At 35.9% G+C, this 21,877-nt stretch overlaps 1 protein-coding gene across 7 annotated transcripts in view; it reads left to right on the forward strand.

Moving 5' to 3' along the window:
* The window catches only part of epb41l5 (erythrocyte membrane protein band 4.1 like 5), a 37,668-nt gene extending 17,403 nt beyond the window's left edge, over positions 1-20,265 (forward strand). For 4 of the 7 annotated variants that reach the window (XM_051904828.1, XM_051904829.1, XM_051904832.1 and 1 more), the window contains exons 11-26: positions 36-126; positions 1,163-1,332; positions 2,325-2,431; positions 2,803-2,821; positions 3,983-4,022; positions 5,223-5,347; positions 9,680-9,825; positions 10,824-10,915; positions 11,266-11,394; positions 11,620-11,684; positions 11,990-12,112; positions 14,906-14,987; positions 16,701-16,802; positions 16,976-17,035; positions 17,544-17,668; positions 18,670-20,265. In XM_051904828.1, coding sequence (XP_051760788.1) covers positions 36-126; positions 1,163-1,332; positions 2,325-2,431; positions 2,803-2,821; positions 3,983-4,022; positions 5,223-5,347; positions 9,680-9,825; positions 10,824-10,915; positions 11,266-11,394; positions 11,620-11,684; positions 11,990-12,112; positions 14,906-14,987; positions 16,701-16,802; positions 16,976-17,035; positions 17,544-17,668; positions 18,670-18,736 — 1,543 coding nt within the window. In that variant the 3' untranslated portion in view covers positions 18,737-20,265. The remainder of the gene's footprint in view (positions 1-35; positions 127-1,162; positions 1,333-2,324; positions 2,432-2,802; positions 2,822-3,982; positions 4,023-5,222; positions 5,348-9,679; positions 9,826-10,823; positions 10,916-11,265; positions 11,395-11,619; positions 11,685-11,989; positions 12,113-14,905; positions 14,988-16,700; positions 16,803-16,975; positions 17,036-17,543; positions 17,669-18,669) is intronic. The other 3 variants (XM_051904834.1, XM_051904833.1, XM_051904835.1) reach the window with 3 other exon arrangements.
* The last annotated feature ends 1,612 nt before the right edge of the window (positions 20,266-21,877 follow it).

Consider the following 21,877-nt stretch of genomic DNA (forward strand, 5'->3'; position numbering starts at 1 on the left):
CCATTTTATCTAAAGCAAACCGGTTGTCTGCACAGGCCCAAGATCACACGTTTGGACTTTAAGAAGAGCAAACTCACCCTGGTGGTAGTGGAGGATGATGAACAGGTAATGCAGGAGACAGAAGAGGTAAAGAAACATCTCGCACACACATACACGCAACACATACAGCTGACACAACATCTGCTTGTGATGGGTGATTGAAAATAGTATGCACACTCTCCACACTCCTGACCTGAGTGTGGTTTATGGTATTAACATGTATCTTAAATCTCCTATGACCACTTCTGACTGTTTGTGATCAGACGGTTGTTTTGTTCATACATAATTAGCAAGCAAGCAAAACCAATTGGTAGGTGCGTAGTTGGTTCTTTGAAGTTGCATATTAGGACCCATTTATGTTTATTTATGTTTAATAAATGCAATAATACAATGTGAAGCATGTATCTTTGTGCATCCAGAAACAAACCAGTTTGTTGTGTGTGAGAAAATTTGTGTTCTTGCTGAGACCGTTGGCATCTCTCCAGTATGAGTTAATAAACAACGGACTCCCTTCAGGCATGCCTGGCATCTGAAGCACTTCACACTTTATAAAGCACTCGAGCTGTGAATGTGAGGACAGAACTGCCCATCACTCGCTTAAGTTTGAACATATACAATAACAACGTCAGTCATGACACATGATGGTGTCAGACAGAAACCAAAGATGTATTTTGAGGGGGGCTGGGATTTGGTGCATTGCAGTTTCTGTTGAGTCTGGAAGTTGATTCAACATTGATTATTGTACACTGAGCCCCCAGACTCCCCAGGTCTTTGAAGTTACACCTTAGCAGTTCAACTGATAAAAGCCTCAGACAGAATTTTATTTGCCTAAATATAGCAGATCGAAATTAGATTGAGCATCTTGTTTTTGCTGAATGTATTGTTTTTTTTCCCCTCTGTCTTTGCTACCACTCGCAAAGGAAGCAAATTAATTAAATATCGTTTTGCAGTAGACCACTTAAAATGTATTTGTTATATGTTCTCAACGTCATTCTCAGCATGTTCTTGAGTTTATATTTGTTTATGCCTTCTTCATTCTTAAACCATTCATTCTGTGCTTATTTTGTCACACCAATAGATAAATTAATAGTACATTGCTCTTACATTGTGTACTCTGCCATAGGGGAAAGAGCAGGAGCACACATTCGTCTTCCGCATGGACCACCCAAAGGCCTGCAAGCATCTGTGGAAGTGTGCCGTAGAACACCATGCCTTTTTCCGCCTACGTGGTCCCGTCCAGAAGAGCTCAGCTCGCTCCGGGTTTATCCGAATGGGCTCACGTTTCAGATACAGGTGATGATTTGTTTTTGTTTTTTTGTTTTTTTTTTCTTTTTTGTGTCTGGGAGATAATAAAACAGGGAAAAGAAATCCTACAGACTTATGACAATTACTTAGACACTTAGCACACACTAAAATCTCTTACACCAAACTTTATCAACTGCATAGCAATGCCTTGGTGCTGACCCACAATATGCATTTTAGCAATGAGTTTTGTATGGGCGAGCACGACCGAAATATATTTTAGACTACTTGGTTACATGGTTTTGTTGAAAGCAGCCACTAATTTTGTGTAATTTAAATTTGGTGAAGGGATTGAATTTATTTGAAGCTCTTAAAACCATTACAATGACTTCAGTAGGAGGCACGTTTTAAAGTAGTGCATTTTGGGTAACGTGTAATGCCTGTGGTTTTATTTTTGAATTTAGTATAAACCCATTATAATCATGGTCAGTTGAATGTTATTGTCTTTTTCCCTGTATTTAGACAAGACTTCCTGTTTTTTATAGGTCCACTTTACAATATCTGCTGCTAAGTTGTAAATCGTAGCATAGTCTGCTCTAAACGTGTGTGTGTGTGTGTGTGTGTGTGTGTGTTAGTTGTACTTACTATGGAATTGCATCTTATCTCCAGCTGCCAGCCTGGAGCTTTGACGTTGTCCAGTTCGCCGCCTTATTGGCCAGGCTTTTTTTGCCTGCATTTATTTTTGCACTTATCCTGGCTCCAGAATTAATCTATTTTTTACGTCAATGAGTTCACTTATCTTTGATTTTACCTGTGTGTGTCTGATTGTCTTAATTAGTTTTTTTGTTAAGTTGTTTACTAATGCTGGTTGGTCTGCTTATCCTCCAAGGAACAGTGGAGTTATTCTTTCCAATGCCATTAGACTTTCATTACTCTAAGCTAGTAAAAGTAAATGTCTACAGTCTTATCAAGTCAGCGGGGATTTATCATGAAGGTTTTACAGATGTGTGTAACTGGTGTATATTTCTTTTATTTGTGGGAAGTGGGAAGACAGAATATCAGACAACTAAGGCCAACAAAGCTAGACGATCTGCATCCTTTGAAAGACGACCAAGTCGCCGTTATTCTAGAAGGACCATGCAGAACAGAGGTGAGAAAATGACCTGCTTAGTGTTGGGGATTAAAACTGGCTAAATGTAATAACACTGCAAACCTTTTCGGTAACATGACATTCTCAGTTTAAGATGTACTTGATTTATTTATTTATTGGTCCCAACAAGTAATAGCCCCATTCATTTGTTTTGTTTTTTTTCCCCAAATGTCCTTGTACAGCATTTTATGTCCATTTTTGCCTCCTATAAATAGTTATGTACTCATCTTTTGTTCTTTAGCAGCTTCTTTTTCAAATAGTTGACTCATCCCCAACACTGTTTCAGCTACATGTACATAATTCTGTTGTGACTTCAGATTTGTGTGATCTTGCATAATACCATGCTCATTCTTTTGTTTGTTTCCCTGCAGGTCCTAACAGATCCTTAGAGTAAGTATTTTACATTGCTGCATTGTGTAATGGAATTTTAAATTTCTCTCGTATAGTGATGAGGTGGCTTCAAGTTTCAACATCAGTCATAAAGTATGTCATTTGAAAGCACATCAACACACTGTTCAGAGCTGTTCACTGCTTCTGTGGACTCGATCATGTTTCTATACTAATATGTAGTTTTTACTATGTGTGTGTGTATAGTAACTGTTTAAAAACTATGAATGATTTAATGTCCAGATATACCAAGATGCTGTCAAACCATAACTAGGGTATTTTGAGTTATTTTTATTAAACATGATTTGAATGTAATATAGGATATGAAGTACTACTACGTTCTTTTTCCAGGGGAAAAATGCATCACTAGTCTGTCAGCTTAAGGGCATGCTGTCAGGCTGAAAGTCTTATAAGTACCCCTACTTAGACTATGATTCAGCTGGATTTAAAGATGCAAATGTGGGCAACATCATGTACTGGCACTTTTGTCGTGATCATTAGTAGGGACTTTTCAAGACTGGTGCTGTGACTAATACAATAATGCTTCTTATATATGCTTGTTTGACTCATTGTATTATAAAGATCTGGGGCCTGATGTATAAACATTGCTTATACACAAAAAGGGCATTAAAATTTTTCACACACAAATCAGGATTTATAAAAAAAAATAAACAGCATATATATGTGCACATTGTCCGTGCACTCTAGACTGTGTACACACACTTTTACTGGAGTGAGCAAAGTAATGAAGTACACAGAATGATTTTAAACTCCGTTTTCATTTTGATAAACACATTTGGATTAAATATTCTAGTCTTATTAATGGAGTTAAATACTCAAATTATATAAAGTCATTATCCAGAAGTTAAACAAAATTGTATGAATTTAGAAAGATTTAGAAATATTTGTAGTGAATGCGCTGCTTTTGAACACCTTTGCTGTGGCACACTATACATTTTAATGTTTTCATTCAGTAAGGAGTGCTAGGTGCATGACAGTTCCTCTTTAAACTAAATTGTCTTAGCTCATGCTGATCCAGTGTTGGTTTGACATGGCCATGTTTTCTGGTCACCTCTATAAAGGGACCATCTTTGTGCTGCCTACTGTAGTCAGTCAACAGTAGCTCATAAACATTTCCTCACATTTTCTCTTCTCTTTCCACAGTAACCACAATAACGGAGTGAGCCCAAGCTCAGAAACAAAGGTAGTACATCCTTGCAGTTCTTGTACAAAAATATACTTGCTAACCAATGTTTATGTTGTTACAGTTAAGATGTTTTTTTGTTGTTGTTGTTTTTTGTTATTGTTTGGTTTAATCTTACAAAGAAATGTAGTCGCATTTCACTCCAAACTTAAATTATTGCATATGAGTAAACCAAAGAAATCTCAAAAATCTCAGAGTAACGAATTGTGTAAAATACACTACTTTTCAAATGTTTGGGGTCAGTAAGATTTTTTTAATTAATACTTTTATTCAGCAAGGATGCTTTAAAAATGTGACAGTGAACAGTAACACTTTGGTATGGGGAACACATTCATTATTAACTACGACTTTTGCCTCAATAAACTCTTAATTTACTGCTTATTAATATTTAGTAAGGTGGTTGTTGTAGCATTTAAATTTAGGAATTAGGGATGTAGAATATGGTCTTGAAGAATAAGGCATTAATATGTGCTCTATAAGTACTAATAAACAGCCAATATCTAATAAACAACTAGTTAAAAGTGAGAATTGTTCCCCATACAATAGTGTCACCGTAAACATACTTATAATTTTACAAAAGATTCCTATTTCAAATAAATGCTATTCTTTTAAACTTTCTTTTCATCAAAGAATCCTGAAAAAAGTTGTCAGTTTCTACAAAAATATTAAGCAGCAGAACTGTTTTCACCATTGATAATAAGAAATGTTACTGCACAAAGCGTGCACCAATAATGGCTGGCTTAATAATGGCGTAATGGCTGCTGAAAATTCAGCATTGCCATCACAGGAATAAATTACATTTTAAAATATATTAAAATCAAAAAGTTATTTTAAATTGCAATGTTTTTACTGTATTTTTGATCAAATAAATGCAGCTTTGGTGAGCATAAGAGACTTCTTCCAAAAATATTAAAATATCTTACCAACCCCAAACATTTGGGGAAAAAAAAAAATGACAATCACAATTTGAGTAATATAAATAAATGTTAAATATAAATTCGACCCATTAAAAGAAACTTGACCCATTAATTATAACAATGAATGAGTCAACAAGTTTATACTGCATATCTCTAACTAGTTTGATTTGAACTTGATTTTTTTTTTTTTTAATAATGCATTCACATGTCACATGTTCGGCAAGGCTTTTTTGCTTTGAGTTTTTTTTGTACCTAAATGCAGCCCACACACATCTTTCCTCAGCCCACCCAAACACGGCCTCCCTGGTCCGGTATGCCTGTGGTCAACAGCCCACCCTCTGCACCAGGTCCTATGGAAATCGAAACCCTCCCCAGAAGCCCCGGTGGCAGCCAATCGGACAAGAGGAGGTGAGCTTCTCACAATTTTAATGCAATAAGAACTCTAAGCAGGTTAATCTGATTCCCTGCTGTTACTCCAGGCTCCCGCACAGCCAGTTAACATCATTTTGGCAGAGTGCAACACTTGTATAAATGATACATTTGGGCTGTTTGGTGCTGCTGCTGGTAGTGTGATGGTGAGCTGGTGTGAGGTTGTAGTGCTGGTTGGTGACTGGTGCTGAAGGTGCTTCATGCTGATTAGCTTTGATGTTGAGCAGATGGCTGCTTCAGCACAGGAGAAAACGCCTGCTGGGCTGACAACAACAAACTCTCTCTTGACGTGAAAGGCCTGTCCCCCCCCCCCAATCTTGCTCTATCTCCCGAGGCTGTCTTTAGGGTTATTGTGCTGTGCAGAGCTTTGCTTTAAAATTGAAATATGGAAAATAAATTAAATCAGACAGTGGGATTATTGTGAGTGTTGGATATGTTGTCCTGTTTTATGAAAATTTGATCCTCGTTCCTTAATGTTCTAGTTTTTTTTCTTTTTCTTTTTTTGTTAAACTTTGTTCTAGTCTGATGTTCTGAAACCCCAGTGGCCTTTTCATAAGGCAAGGTATGTATACTCCTGTTTTTAACCCTTCATAGGCTCACTTCAACCAATCAGTGCATTTCTGAAGGAGTCCTTGTGATTGGCTTTGTATCAGTTGTTTTTTTTTCCTCTGGCTGGGAAAATCAGTATCTACATCAGTTCTGCTATTGCTTGATTCTTGTCCAAACCAACCAACCTAATCAGTAGGGTACCTCTGATCTCAGCTGGGCCAATAGAATGGTGTGGTGTAACTGCCAGATGAGCAGCGGGCTCTCTGTTTTTGGCTTTGTGACTGTCCTGTCCTCTCCTTCGTCAAACCTGAAACTACTGCTAGTAACTTTGCTTGTCAAAGATGGAATCAACACAGACAAGTGGACATCCCTTCTCCATTCCTTTCTGATGACAATTTCTCACTTCTGTTCTTCTTATCTGAATTGGTTCTTAAGTCCTATTAATACTCCTCACTAACCAAACACAACCCCCTTCTACCTAACCTAGTAAATAGACTAAAAATATTTTCTTGCCTTTGATTTTGTTCAGTCAAGTATGTTTTGAAGTTATTCATCCCTCTTTTGTCGCATTACATCTGTCTTACCATCTGCTTTCCCACTGATCCATTTTCATTGCCACATCTTCGTGCAATAATAAAATTATATTTAATAAAGTATAATATTGTAGTATTAATATTAGTAACAATTATTTTTTTCAATATTTATTAATTATTTAGTCTCAATAATACTTAATAGTAAAAATACTCATTTTGCTTCTCAACACAGTGATTAATTCATGAATGTTTAAATTATTCAAACAATGAATCAGATTCACTGAACGAGTGAGATGGATTCAAACTAATAACTTACTCAGGAGTTTAAAGATTGATTTGTGAATCTGTTCAAATCAATCAGCTCCCTGTTTCAGGGACTCGGCCATTTTAAGGGCTGTCTCAAGCACAAAACATAAATCATGTGAGCCAATTCACTACACACAATGACATGCGATAGATGTTTTTTAAAATCAAACCATTATTTGTGTCAGCATAAACATACATCGCTAGACAGGTGATGAACATAAGCTAACATTTTTAATTTTTTTTTACGGCTGAAATGTTGCACAAAAATTACCAAGCAAGGTATTTATAATAATGTACTTTAGATAACATTAAAGAAATATATAATAAATATATCAGTTCTGCTGTGGTTCATAAATACCAGTAGTGATGTTGTACAGTACACGATATACAGGTTCGCGACCTAGGAAGCTAGGGAGTTGATTGAGATGCACCCTGATTCATTTAAAGGAACATAATTTGAAAATCAGACATCTCAGATGTTCCTTGTTGAATGCAACAAGGACAGAAGATATATGTTGAATAGTGATTCAGGAAGCATTTGCATGCACTCAAAAGATGCAATTAACTTGTGCCTTTTTGCTAGATAATATTATTTATATAAAAATGTATTTATATTATCTTGTATTTTGTGACAATTTGTTTTTGTAGTCTGAATCTATCCTCTCAGGCAGTTGGCTAGTGAGAAGTCTACTACATACTCTATTATTCAAGGTGCAAAAGGTAGTAGTCCAGTGCTTAACAGTACCATTATTTAAGAATGGATTTAAAACATGAAGATATTTTACTCCCTTCCACTCAGAAATTAGGGTATTCAAATATCATTGCATCAGAACAGGCTATGAATGGGATATGTTTAATGCATGATATTAAATTACATTAAATTAGTAGAACACATTGTGTGTTAATGCATCTTGAAAGAGTGAAATATCATTACCAGGAAATATCGCCTCTATAGTGCGTTCGAACTAGTGAATTCATCTATGAACTATATAGCTCTTAATATATCTTCTGTAAATCATCCTCTGCCTTAGCTCCTTCAAATTTTTACCTTGTTTTGTTGTCTTTGTTTTACCTCTCTCATGTTGCCTACCCTTTTCTGATTTCTGCATATCAAACTCTACAGTATTCCTGTCCCCTCATGCTAACACTCCCCCCTCCTCCACTGACCCATCCAGGCTTCACTCCCCCCCACTCAATCCCACCATTGACTCCAGCGTGACCGACCTGCACCTCCTCTCAGGCACGGATGCTGTCACAGCTCCTCCACCCCCGCATTCCTTGGGATACAAACTGTGCGCCAGGAAACGCCAGGATGAAAGGCATATTCTCTGACTGAGATCAAGCGAAACTACCTGGACTCTTCCGCTCATTTTAACCACAGAAAGCGTTCTATGCCCTTCTCCTCTTAGACTGAAACCAGCCAGAGTGATGAGATAACCTTCATGGGAGAAGCCTGAAATTCTTACTGTGGCTGTGCTTGTAATGACAATGACTTTGTCATTATTCAACCAGCTTTGTCACACAGGGAAATATCTTGTTGACATTTATTTTAGCTATTTATTTGACATAAAAGTTATACCTTGATCAACATACTTAGTTATAATTGATTGTTTAGACCTACTGTACATTTAAAACCATTATTAGGTGCTTTTTTACAAATAGGGTACAAAATAGGGCATTAAAATTTCACTTAAAGGAAGTACTTTACCTTTATGAGAATGTTTTTGTCCACCTCAAGATGGTTATATTTATTTGAGGTTTGCAATTTTTGAAAACCTTTTAGTTTTTGATTAAATAAATGTAAAAATGTATAAAATAAAATTAAAACACCAAAGTGGGTAACAGTGCTGCCTAAATTACAACCTGTTTATTTTGAAAGGAAAATCATTTTATAGGAAAAATATTTCCTTTAAATTAAAGAGAAATTCATGATTTTTTTCCTCTTAAGAACATTGGTTTTGTGCCTTTTAGGGAATAGGGAAACCTATTTGTAGCTTGTTTGTTAAAAAGTGCCATTAAGATTATATGTTTAATTTCAGTACATCTCTGTGTAATCAGAATGATCTGATTATTGAACTTTGCCGTAAGTTCTTGTTAGGGTGATTAAACATTTTAACCAATTGACAATGTGTAAGGCAGTATACATGGTTTTTAGATTGTCAGCAGTACAGTTATTACCAAAGGACAGCTGTATCTTACATGGCTGTAAGACATTTGATTAAAACTAACAAACAAAAGCAACTCCCCATTGTTTGTTTCAGTTTCTCTTTAGGTCTGTGGGAGATTTATATACGTTTTGTGTTAGAACTCATGTGATGTGACATTTCTGTAAATGACAAACTTCTCATGTCTCCATCTGGAATGATTTATTTATATGAAGTGTTAATTACTTGGTCCGTACAGGCACTGAATACTGTATAGTGCAAAGTGTGTGTGTATGCGTGTGTGGTCTTTTAATCTAGATCTACAGGAATGTGCGTGGTCAGTTGGCATATGACTCTGTTAGATAACAGTTCCATTCCTTTTGTGTGAGGCTCTTAAGAAATGTGTGTGTGTGTGTGTGTGTGTGTGTGTGTGTTCTGAAATTTGATTGTAAAGGTTTGATTATACCATTAGGATTGTGCAATACATCGCATATATACGTAAATCTGGCGCCCAACCCTAACACATGTAGTTGTGAGTACACCATCTTTCACTGGGTGTAAAATATATATATATATAATTTTAATTTTGACACATATTTGGGATGTGATACTGTGCTATTGCATACATAGCTGTAACTTGAGGTTGACTCAGCTTCAAGGACTTTTGTCCAGGTGAGTGACATTTGTCATATCTATTGATGTGAACCATGTACGAGCAGCACATAGGGGGTTACATCCTATAACTGACAAAAGGTAATTAACCCTTTCATCCTTCACAGCATGCCCTTGGTGACTGACCTCTTGGAGACATGTGTAGATGAGGTTCTTCGGGCCACCGTTTCCATGGTGACAGCAGAAGAAGTGGGACCAAGTGCAGCTTATACCACAGCTAGCACAGTCACTGAGGAGACCCTCTCTCTGACCGGTCAGTTAATACATCACAAATACAGTGGGATGCACTGACAGAAATTCTGGACAATGTTTTTATTTTTTACATAATGTTTTTATGCATTTAAAATGTTCAGTGCATTTACAATTAACCATTTTAAATGCTTCAAAAGCAAAATCAGACATCAAAACAGTTTTATAATGTACATTAGAAATGTTTAGTGCTTTTGTAACCTACCAGAATAATGAATAAAACAGTAATATTGACCAGTACCAATTACACATACATTACCGTTCTTAAAGAAATTAATACATTTATTCTGCAAGGATAAATTAAACAGATCAAAGGTGACAATAAAGATTTATGGTGCAACTGAATAGGTACTGTATGTGTTCTCTTTTTATGTGAAATGGTAAATACCAGTTTGATTCAGCATGATTGAGGTTCACTCCTGACACTAATTAACAAATTACTGTCACTGTAACTTTTTTTTTATTGTAAAACATTGGTCAAATATAGATGTTGGAATCTTAAGTCTTTAAGTAAAGACCAAACGTTCGCTTCTGTCATGCGCATTTTGCGTTCTAGCTAGCTTGTTTTTTTTTTTTCTGTATTTTGATTTAAAAATGCAGCTTTGATGCATAAGAGATGTAAACAAAATTGTACCAACCGTAAACTTTTGAACTGTAGTGTATATTGGGTATATACATTTATATATTTGAATTAATCATCTCATTTATATAAAAGATTTAGAAAATAACCTTTTTAATTTAGTTTGAAACTTTAATTTAGTTTGATTTATGACAAAGAACTACTTGCTTTATATTTTACTTGGTTTTTATTTTGATTATTTTAACAGACCTGTATTTATATTCTGTACAGTTATGGTGATGTGCACTCTGCCTTTCCATTGTGTGAACCGATTAACCCAAGAGTGAATATGTTTTAATCCCCACACATGCAGATGTGTTTCCATCTGTCTATCTGATCTCTCATTGTTTAGTGATGCTCACTGAATCTGTTCTCATCCACAGAGGCTGCAGCTCGGCTCAAGCAACTAGAGATCGAAAACACTCCAGTGTCTGCTCCTGCCAGAACTAACGTCAACCTCAACATGAACAACCAGGTCAGTTCAGCCATCCAGAAGTCCCCACACACACTGAGATCAAAGCTTTCTAATTAAAGCTTGACAGACTTTAAATACAAGGAGTAGACACTGTGTTGGACACTCTAACCTAAGGATGTACTTATTGTACTATGTACATTAAATGTATCAGGGAAGATGATTACTCATGTTGTTACTGCAATCAGTAATATCTATATTTTTTCCAGCTCAATGCCATTTTAAGTTTTTTTTCAACTTAATATTTATTTAAGCCTGGTCTGTATATTTAAGCAAAGAGAACATTAACAGAACACAAATACACAGTGGATACAATGTCATCATCACACATTCAATCTTTTATTTGTGTGCAGGAGGAAGTGGTGAAACTGACAGAGAAAAGTTTAAATAGTAAGGGCAACAGTCCTGTGCTGAACCAGCTCAAAGCTCCTGATGAACTCAAGAGCAACATCCTGAAAGCTCAGGCAGAGGCAGCACTCAAGGTATTCTCACAGGAAGTATTAGTGTTTATGTGCAGTATTAACATATTAGCCTATTCTAGGAAAGTTGGCTGTTCGTCTTTCTCAAGTGGGTGGGAGGGGGTCTTTGATTTTACGTGTAAATACATGGTTACAACATCGGCATGATACTATATATGTTAATTTCAGGTATACTGTTGCATAAAGTCTTGTGCATGTATATGTTTAGAAATGTTCATCTCTGTTCAGGATTCTAGAGATGAACTTGGACTGACTCCAGACAAGAACTGTAACCTACAGGAGGCAGCAGCCAGGTATGATGTATTTTGGGGGAGAGAACGCTGTTGTGCATCTGTGCTAAAGGTGTAGAATGCCTTTATAGCTAGACTGTTTTTGGGTTCAATGACAGTTGCCATGAATTATTTACTTCATGCACTACCATTATAATTGACAATGTAGCAGCTGAAATTCAAGGTTTTGATACATTTGTAATAATCTCTTTTTGTAACTGTTGACAAACATGAACAAAAACATTTAAATTGTTACATGATTGTTATTAAAAATAATCATTTTTTAAAATAAAAGATGTGAATGGTGGATGCCTGTGTCTCTTTGTCAGACTGACATGTCGAGGGGGGCGTTTGGGAAGCACGACTTCTCTGCCAGTGAGTGGGAGAGCGGAGCGACAAGAGTCCTGGGACCTGTTCAAACAGCCCAGCCTGCTGCCCTGCTCTACTAGCAGGTGAGATCACAGCACACAAAACCTAGTCCAAGTACAGTGAGAAGATTGTACTACAAAGAAGCATTGCTTTGTTGTTTGAGTGTGTGGATTAAGATATAGTAGGGCCATGTGAGTGAGCCTGTGGGACTGTAATCCTCCTGGGACAGTGGAGCACAAGCAGGCAGGCAGAAACTGGGGCACACCCAGATTAAAGGGGCCACCTGGTCCTCCCATCAGCAAGCCATGGCTTGTTTTATTACTTCTGTACTGTATATGATCATACACTACCATTTAGAGGTTGGGGTCAGTAAGTTTTTTTTTTTTTTTTTTTTTTTTTTTTTCCCAATTCATAAAATTGGCCAAAAGTGACAGTAAAGACATTTATGATGTTACAAAAATTTATATTTCAATTAATCTAAACTTTCTATTTATAAAAGAATCTTGAAAAAATAGATCATAATTTCCACAAAAATATTAAGCTGCCCAACTGTTTCAACACTGATAATGATAAGAAATGTTTCTTGAGCAGCAAATCAACATATTAGAATGATTTCTGAAGGATCACGTGACACTGAAGAGTGAAAACTGGAGTAATGATGCTGAAAATTCAGCTTTCCTTCACAGGATTAAATTACACTTTAAAATATATTAAAATAGATAACAGGTATTCAAAATTGTGGTAATACTTTACAATAAGGTTCATTAGTTAAACATTCGTTAATGTATTAATTAACATGAACTAACCATTAGCAATACATTTGTTACTGTATTTACTAATCTTTGTTAACGTTAGTTAATGAAAATACAGTTGTTCGTTGTTTGTTAGTTCACAGTGCATTAACTAATTTTAGCAAGATTTTAATAATGTATTAGTAAATGTTGAAATTAACATTAACAAAGATTAATAAGTGCAGTTCATTATTAGTTCATGTTAACTAATGTAGTTAACTAATGTTAATTAATGAACCTTATTTTAAAGTGCTACCAAAATGGTAATATTTCACAGTATTACTGTTTATTGTATTTTTGATCAAATAAATGCAGCCTTAGTGAGCATAAGAGACTTCTTTTCAAAAATTTGTAATAATCTTAACAACCCCCAACTTTTGTATATGTTAACTAGAACTGACAAGAATGTATGTAAGGATGTAGTTCAGATTTGGACAAATTTGTGTGATTCTGTGTCCTAAAAGCTAAACTGAAATGCTGCAGTTTGCTGATGAAATGTTCATTACAAAGTTATGGACGTCTGTGACATGCTGTCTGTTTGCACAGAAAAATGGACATCATCTGTAAAATACTGTCAATTGAAAAAGAAAAGGAAGAGTGAAAGTTATACTTCCTTTTTACCAATTGTACTATAACTGATTTATGATTATTTAAAATAAAATACAACTTATTTTCTTTTCTAATTGACAGAATTTTACAGATGATGTCCTAAGACCTGTAGTGAACCCAGAACATTCCTTAATCTAGCCTTAACATATCCTTAATGTAGCTTGGTGTTGCCATCTAGTGGCAACTGTTGATATGTCGTTACCGATGGGTCATATGGCCGTGGTCTGCCTGGAAACATGTTCTTATGTAAACACATGTACTCGTGCCACAGATTGACTGCACAATTATCTGTGTACACTGACTTGGAGCCATTCAGCTCTGAATCAGTGCTGAATTCAGTGAGCATCACTAAACAATGAGAGGTCAGATAGACAGATGGAAACATATCTGCATGTGTGGGGATTAAAACATATTCACTCTTGGGTTAATCGGTTCACACAATGGAAAGGCAGAGTGTGACATCGCCATAACTGTACAGAATATAAATACAGGTCTGTTAAAATAATCAAAATAAAAACCAAGTAAAATATAAAGCAAGTAGTTCTTTGTCATAAAAGCCTTTAGATATTAAAAAGGATATTTTCTAAATCTTTTATATAAATGAGATGATTAATTCAAATATATAAATGTATATACCCAATATACACTACATATTTAAAATAAGTGTCTTAATGTGGAAGATTTTTTTTCTCTGTTCAACATCACTGTACACATCAGCTGCAGATTTTATTTACAGTTAGATATTTGTAGAAACAAATATCAAATTAATCAAATGTGACTAATTGTTGAAATTATATACCATATGAAAATCAGCTATTATGGAAAGGAACAAGAGATTAAATTACAATTCACTAGTGATGCCTACATCAGATGCTCAGTTTGTAGACACCAAAATTATTGGTTTGATTCTCAGGGAACACACACACTGCCAGAATCGTATGCCAAATATGTAAATAATTTGTACCTTTACAATAGTACCCACTTTATCAAGGCTGCTCTGCTCTGGTAGGAAGCTGTCCAAATGTGCGCACACACAAACCCATAATCAAGAGTAATCACAAGTGACCTCTGAGTCATTTCCTCAAACACTTCATAAGAGGTGTTCATACATTTCATTCAAGGGTGAGCATTGTGATTTCCTGTGTCTTTTGAATGAACACTAATGAATAGCTTGGGAAGTGCTTTGAAATGCTCAAAGGTTTTCTATGTCTTTTGTTCACATTACCAGTGCTCAATTCAAAAGGTTTTGTGTCCAGAGCTCTTCTCAGACATGCTTCATCACTATTGAAAAGACCTAAATATTGTTGTTATAATGTTTATTTGTTTGTTTTGTTTGTTTTATTGTCACAAAATGGACAAGAACAACTTCATCAACAACTGTCATTGTTTTATCATATATAGCATCTTCTAGATTCTCTCACAAAGACCAATCACTGGGTATTTTCATAAACAAATCTATTCATTGTCTGTCCTTAGCCTGGAAGAGAATGCAGATGACTTCATTTCTTCTGTGCCGCCTCTTTCATCAGATCCACTGAATGAAACCCAGTCATCCAAGGTAACAAAAGTGGCTTAATGTCATTCCAGCTGCTGGTACGCTGTAATGAGAGTCCCCAGCAGCTGTCATCATACCCCATCATGTACTCACTCCCGGCTAACACATGCTCTCCTTTACAGGGAAATTGAATCCAGCCAACAAAAAAAAAAACTTTTATTTTCCTTTTCTTTGACTGTCAAACATTCTTGTTGAAGTTTTAGCAGGTTCAGCAGGTAATAGTGCTGCAGGGATTACATATTGTAGGCCAGCACAGAAATTCACATCACCCTGTTTCCCTCAGCGGAAAACCAATAGGTTGGCTTTTGGATTATTGCAGAAAATCTCTGCAACCAACAAAAGTTTATGATACTTACACAAATGAATCTTCACAAATTCCAGTATCACAAAGTTTATGAATTTTGATGCCTAAATAAAATTGCCAGAAGTAAAAAAGCAAAAGTTAGGCTATAAACAAACTCCGCTATGGTCACACAACTTCAACGTCACTACTGTCACCAGCTTTTGAGAACTCTTTCAGTCTTTATTTAAAGTATTCATGTTGGAAATTCTGAGTTAGAATATGTAAGATCACGAGTATAAACACAACAAGTCTGTAAAAGCAGACTAGTGAGTAGATGTTAGTTTAATACTCATGAGACGTGCCATCTGACAGCCAGCTTTCTGTGCGTGTGCTTCAGATGTGTGCTTGTCAAAGCACTTTATGATATGTATCGTGAAAAGCGCTATACAAATAAATGTGAATTGAATTGAATCGAATGTGTGCGCTCAGAAAACAATAAATTTCAAGTTTAAACTGCTATTATCTGATATGAACGCATGTAGATAATAAACCTGAGCGTGACCGTGATATAGATGATAATCAAAACCAAGCAGATGTCTTGTTAGTATTTGGCAGAATATCTGATGCATGCAGGAGCTGTGAATGAAGTGCTATTCTGGATTGATGGTGGCGAGCAGCAGCTCATTTTCATTCAAAGACACATGCACGAAAAGAGCATGTTTTTGCTAGTACTCAAAAATGGGTTTTTACATCATGGCATAATAAATGATCTGTGAGGTATTTTGAGCTGAAACAGACATATTCTAGGGACACCTGATTTACAACTTGTAAAAAGGGGCATAATAGTTCCCCTAGGGTGTCGCTGACACCCTTTTAAGATATGTAAAAGCTTAAAAAAAAATCACGAGTGGTGTGTATTACTGATGTGTATATAATGTTGTAGTAGATTCAAATGTGAATATATCTTGAGCTTGTGTTAACCACAGACCTTCAGGCATTTAACCAAAAACCTATTGACTTCAGGACGATGGAACCAGAAGTAAACTCATTTCTGACATATTCCTCTATGCAACACAAAACTATTGTGACTGTAATATTAACTTAACGAATCCATTGCAAAAAAATAAAATAAATACATTTATTAATAATTTAAGACTTATTACAGGGGGGACCTGCGCCATATCTAGGGACCAGAATACCACATGGGGAGGGTGTTTTGGACTTGTGCCGCTAAGAAACCACCTAGCAATGCTATATTTACTATTTACTCCTTTGTTTACCCATCTATATTGAATATTACTATCAATCTCTGTCTGTCTGCATCGGTTAAAGTTTTGTTTTCTGATTACAAAATCTGTAAAACTTTCAGTCTTTTTCCTGCAGGAATTGCAAATCTAGACATTGAATGTGCTTTTGTTTGGCATTCCCTTTAGAGCATGTGGCTTTTTACAATGCAGGTCAAAGTTCAGGATCCTGAGCCGCTGACAGCCCCTCTGACTGATAACCTGATAGACTTCACAGACCCCATCCCTGTAGTAAGTTCAGCACTGCAACTCTAAGACTGAAACATTAAGCTTGTACTGCTTATAGTAAGCCAGCATTTATCGTTTGACTATGTAATTGACTGTATGGCACAATAATGCCTGTTATAAATTTTTACACTTTGCTAAAGTGTTAATATTTTATGGAAATATTTGAATTGACACAGGTTCCAGCCCCCAAACCCACAATCACTCCTCGATGGATCATTCCAGCTTCAGCACCTACAGTGAGTTTACTGCTAAAATAAACTCTAAAATCAAGACCATTTTCTTTTATATGAAAGCTTTTATCTAAAGGTTTAGTGTCATTTTGAATAATCCTGACTAAAAGATATTACATGAATGAAATTGAAATCTCAGATTGATGAATAGGATGAATACTCAGAATATGAAACATTGGTGAGCCTTAACACTACATGCAGAAATCAGAGTTTTAGCGGTCTCTTTTTTTTTCCCGGTGAGGACTCCAGACACTGATCCGTGCATTATTGTAGAAGAGCAGCAACTTTATCGAAGCACTTGTCTCTTCCTATTTCTCTGCAGTTCTGTATATGCACTCTGTAGATTTAGAATTTTAGCAAAAAGCTTTCATATTGCATCTGATGATGTTGATTCAGATGACTCCCTATCAAGCCACATGTTCAGTGGAGTGTGCATTTCATTTTTTCTCACTTCTCACATTTCTAGTAGTTAATTTAGTGACTGACTGTCCCCTGCTTCCTCTTTCTCCTCTAGCTGTCTGGTACCTTTACTAACGGCCTCCTTGACTGTACAGCAAAGATGTCATCTCAACATCCTGAGGGAGCTGCTATTTCTCCACTCCCCCATCTCTCTCACACTCATAATGTGATTGCCACCAGGTTTGTTTCATCCTTGCTCCATAACCTTTCTCTGCTCTATTAAGGACAGTTGTCCTATTATTTTCCTTAGCAATCAGATTTGCCATTTTCAACTTGGTGGATGATAAATACAAGAGGAGTCATGCTGTAACTACACCATTATGTGGGTGTGTTTTTTCACTGACAACCATTCAAAAGTAGTTGTGTATTCCATTAAATACACAACTGTTCAAAAGTTTGGGGTCGGTAAATTTTTAAAAATGTTTTTCAAAGAAATCACTTTTTCTCACCAAGGCTGCATTTATGTGAAATATTACAACTTAACATATTTGAACATATTTTAAAATGTAATTTATTCTTGTGATGGCAAAGCTGAATTATCAGCAGCCATTACTCTAGTCTTCAGTGTCACATGATCCTTTAGAAATCATTCTAATTTACTGATTTGGTGCTCATTTCTTATTATCAATGTTGAGAAGAGTTGTGCTGCCTAATATTTCTGTGGAAATGATTTTCAGGATTTTTAGGTGAATAGTTCAAATGAACAGCATTTATTTGGAATAGACATTTTCTGTAACATTATACAATGAAATTGCTTTAACTTAATCTAATTGAATTCTTTAGTGTTTGAAGTATGTACTTAAAGGGATAGTTCACCCAAAAATGAAAATTCTGTCATCATGTACTCACCCTGAAGTTGAGTAAATGATGCAAACCTGTATGAATTTCTTTCTCCTGCTGAACACAAAAGAAGATATTTTGAAGAATATTGGTGGACACCATTGACTTCCACAGTAGAAAAAAAAAAAAATACTATGGAAGTCAATGGGGTCCATCAACTTTTTGGTTACTGACTTTCTTCAAAATATCTGCTTTTGAGTTCAGCAGAAGAAAGAAATTCATACAGGTTTGGAACAACTTCAAGGTGATTAAATGATGACAGAATTTTCATTTTTGGGTGAACTATCCCTTTAACTCAGCTTCTGATTGTAACCTCCAATTGCTGAATTGATCTTTGACAGTATTGTGGCTCACCCAACCAAGGACGACAGCCACAAGCCCAAAGGTCTGCTGACCACTGAACTCTGAGAGCGACGCCTTGAGCACATGCCCAACACCTGTCACTGGACCATCAAAAGGTTTCCCTTGATTACTACATTCCAGTCAAACACATTCCAGTGCCCTTACAGTGCAGGCACAGACAGTTGGTCTCTGGGCATGCATTGTGTTGCAGTTCCATCTTCAAGAACGCTGGCTTGGACAGATGGCATCCAGAAGCCCAGATCTCAATGCTGATGACTAAGATTAAAACAATTCAACTCGATTGCACAAAGGGTTAGCAGCAGAGTCCAGTGTTTGGGGACCACCATTCCTTTGATAACTTTTATACCTCTTTTGAGTGACTTTTGAGTATACAGCCCTTTGTCGTAGCAGCAGCACATGTTAGACCGAGTCCTGTTGTGATTGGATGTTCGATGTAGAAAGTTTGATCCAGCTGCTCTCCACTTCCTGTTGAGATCTTCACTGATTGGATAACGGCGAAAGAGTTGTGAACACACTTGGACACTCGTTATTTTTATAACTGGAGTAGTTCTTCCTACAGAAATTATATTTTTTATGTTTGCCTTTCTTTTGCTCTGCTTTCTATGTTCTTATGAGAAGTAGCTGCATTCATTTTTACGCTTTTAAGTACTGTACTCTAAACTGCAAGGTTGTTAGCGCACTATTGTGTAGCATTGGGAAACATGCAGTCATGAAGTCATTGAGCCAAGATTTGCTGTTTGAAACTTTTATCAATGCTGTTTTTATCCAAACACTGTAGTTATGACCTGCCTTATTTTAATAGTTCATATAAGATTTTTAAATGTACATGAACATATTACAGCATAACGTATTACAATGTAGTTTGTCATCTACTGTATTTAGTTGACGTATTTCACTGTGTAGTTTTAAGTGTGCTTCACTGTGGTTATAAATGCTGCATTAGATGTTATGTGAGACACAGGAGCAGCTGAGACCTCTGTCAGCCTATGGCTCATACAGTATCAAAACTGCGGAAGACTTGGACAATGTAAACAAACTAAAATATTTTTATTGTGATTGTAATATGTGATAATGGGAGGAAAAAATTACCGCTCGCTGTCTGTGCCACCAGTTGCCACAAATGAGAGGCCTTTCTTCTTCCACTGTACGTTCCACAAGCATTTGCTGCTATTTTTCAGCACACTGAAAAGTACATAATTGGTATAATCACTGGATCTGAAATCACTGGGATGAATTGTTTGGAGGTCAAATATCAACTTTTTATAAAATCAATTCTTGTTAATAATTGTAAGTCAGACTTCTCAAAGGTTGTTTATATGGTCTACATCTTCTGATTTGCTTTGTACTCCCTGCTTTAGTGGAAGTGCTCAATCACAGAAGTCAGTTGTAGCTGGATTCCATTGATATGCTAATTACCTTTGTTCTCTAAGTCTCACACTGTAGGCTTATTTACATATATTAATGATCTATAGATGTCACAGAAATGATCTGTTTATATGAATACACTGACTGTAAGCCTTGTCAAATTTTGTATGATGTGAGACTTTCCATAAGTAAAAGTATTTTAACGGTTATTGGCCAGTGCTTTCATGTGCATGCAGTGTCATACAGTAGCTCATATTCAAACCATGATTTTCTAGAATATATATATTTTTTAATTTAATCATTTCGTCTCATACATGTTGCTGATATTTATCCAGTACTTATGGGTAAAACTATACTGTAACTTTTTTAGGCATAATAAAAGAAGACTAATATTTGTAGGAAATTCACTGAACTTCCCCCTTGTACACTTGATGGACAAAGACTGCACGGTTGGGCTGAAGTCTCCAGCGGACCAGCAGGTGGAGCCAGAGCTCCTCACCTACATGAGTGAGGCTCGGATTTGAGTCCTCTAGCTTCAATACAAGCTCTGAAACAGACCATACAAGGCACTTTTTTTTCGCCTCATATTTAAGGAAATTTGTCTCAAAACAGCATCAGAAACAAATGCAGATTAGCTTACTACTTAAAACGTATGCATCGTGCGATTTCTAACCAAATAACATTTACAGCACATTTATTTTACTCAGTTCATTAGCTCAAACAGAAAAAATGAAATGATTCCTGGTCATAATTTAAAACTACAGAGTCGTAAAGTAGCTGAAAGACCAAATTGAAATCTTAAAACATTATTATTAATAAATCATTTTAACATTTAGTAGTCTACCAAATAAATGTCACATGATTACTTACAGCAGCCAAGTAAAGTTGTTCACATGAAATCAAAGCAGTCTGCGCTTATTTATAGTTAATTATAGTTGACAACCATATAAAATATATCAAGAACTTCTTTAAAACCATGTAAAATAGGAGGAAATCAATTTAACTGCCCGGTTTTATTTTTGTAAAATACTACACGAAGTCCAACTAAAAATAACCTATTTGTTCTCTTAAGCAGAACTGCTGCTGGTGCTTAATTTCTCAGTCCAGTTAAAGGGATAGTTCACCCAAAAATGAAAATTCTGTCATCATTTACTCACCCTCAAGTTGTTCCAAACCTGTATAAATTTCTTTGTTCTGCTGAACACAAACAAAGATATTTTGATGAAAGTTTGTAACCAGGCCACTTTGGGGCACCACTGACTTCCATAGTAGGGAAAAAAATACTATGGAAGTCAATGGTGCCCCAGAACTGTTCAGTTTCCCACATTCTTCAAAATATCTTTCTTTATGTTCAACAGAACAAAGAAATTTATACAGATTTGGAACAACTTGAGGGTGAGTAAATGATGACAGAATTTTCATTTTTGGGTGAACTATCCCTTTAATCATTGTTTTGGCAAATCCCCCTATTCACGTTATGATGGCGCAAAATCTCACTTTTAATGGGACTGCTCTTCTAAATTATGACATTTCATCTGGACATGAACATTTGCGTCAATCTATCTTTAGTTTCGATGCAAGTTTCTCTATTTTATTATTTATTTTGGAAAATATATGTTATATATTGCATTTGAAATATCGTATTTACGCAGTAACACTGTAAACGAGCATAATTTCCCTTTGCCTTAGAATTGGCGCTAAATGTTTTTCCTTAATTTTTTCCCCAGTGTGAACAGCATATAGTGGTTTCCTCACTTCCCTAATGAATTATTTTCATGTTTATTATTAGCCAGCATAAGTTGATGATCCTTGAGGGAGGTG

Source organism: Ctenopharyngodon idella, chromosome 9 (assembly GCF_019924925.1).
Source record: "Ctenopharyngodon idella isolate HZGC_01 chromosome 9, HZGC01, whole genome shotgun sequence".
NCBI lineage: Eukaryota > Metazoa > Chordata > Actinopteri > Cypriniformes > Xenocyprididae > Ctenopharyngodon > Ctenopharyngodon idella.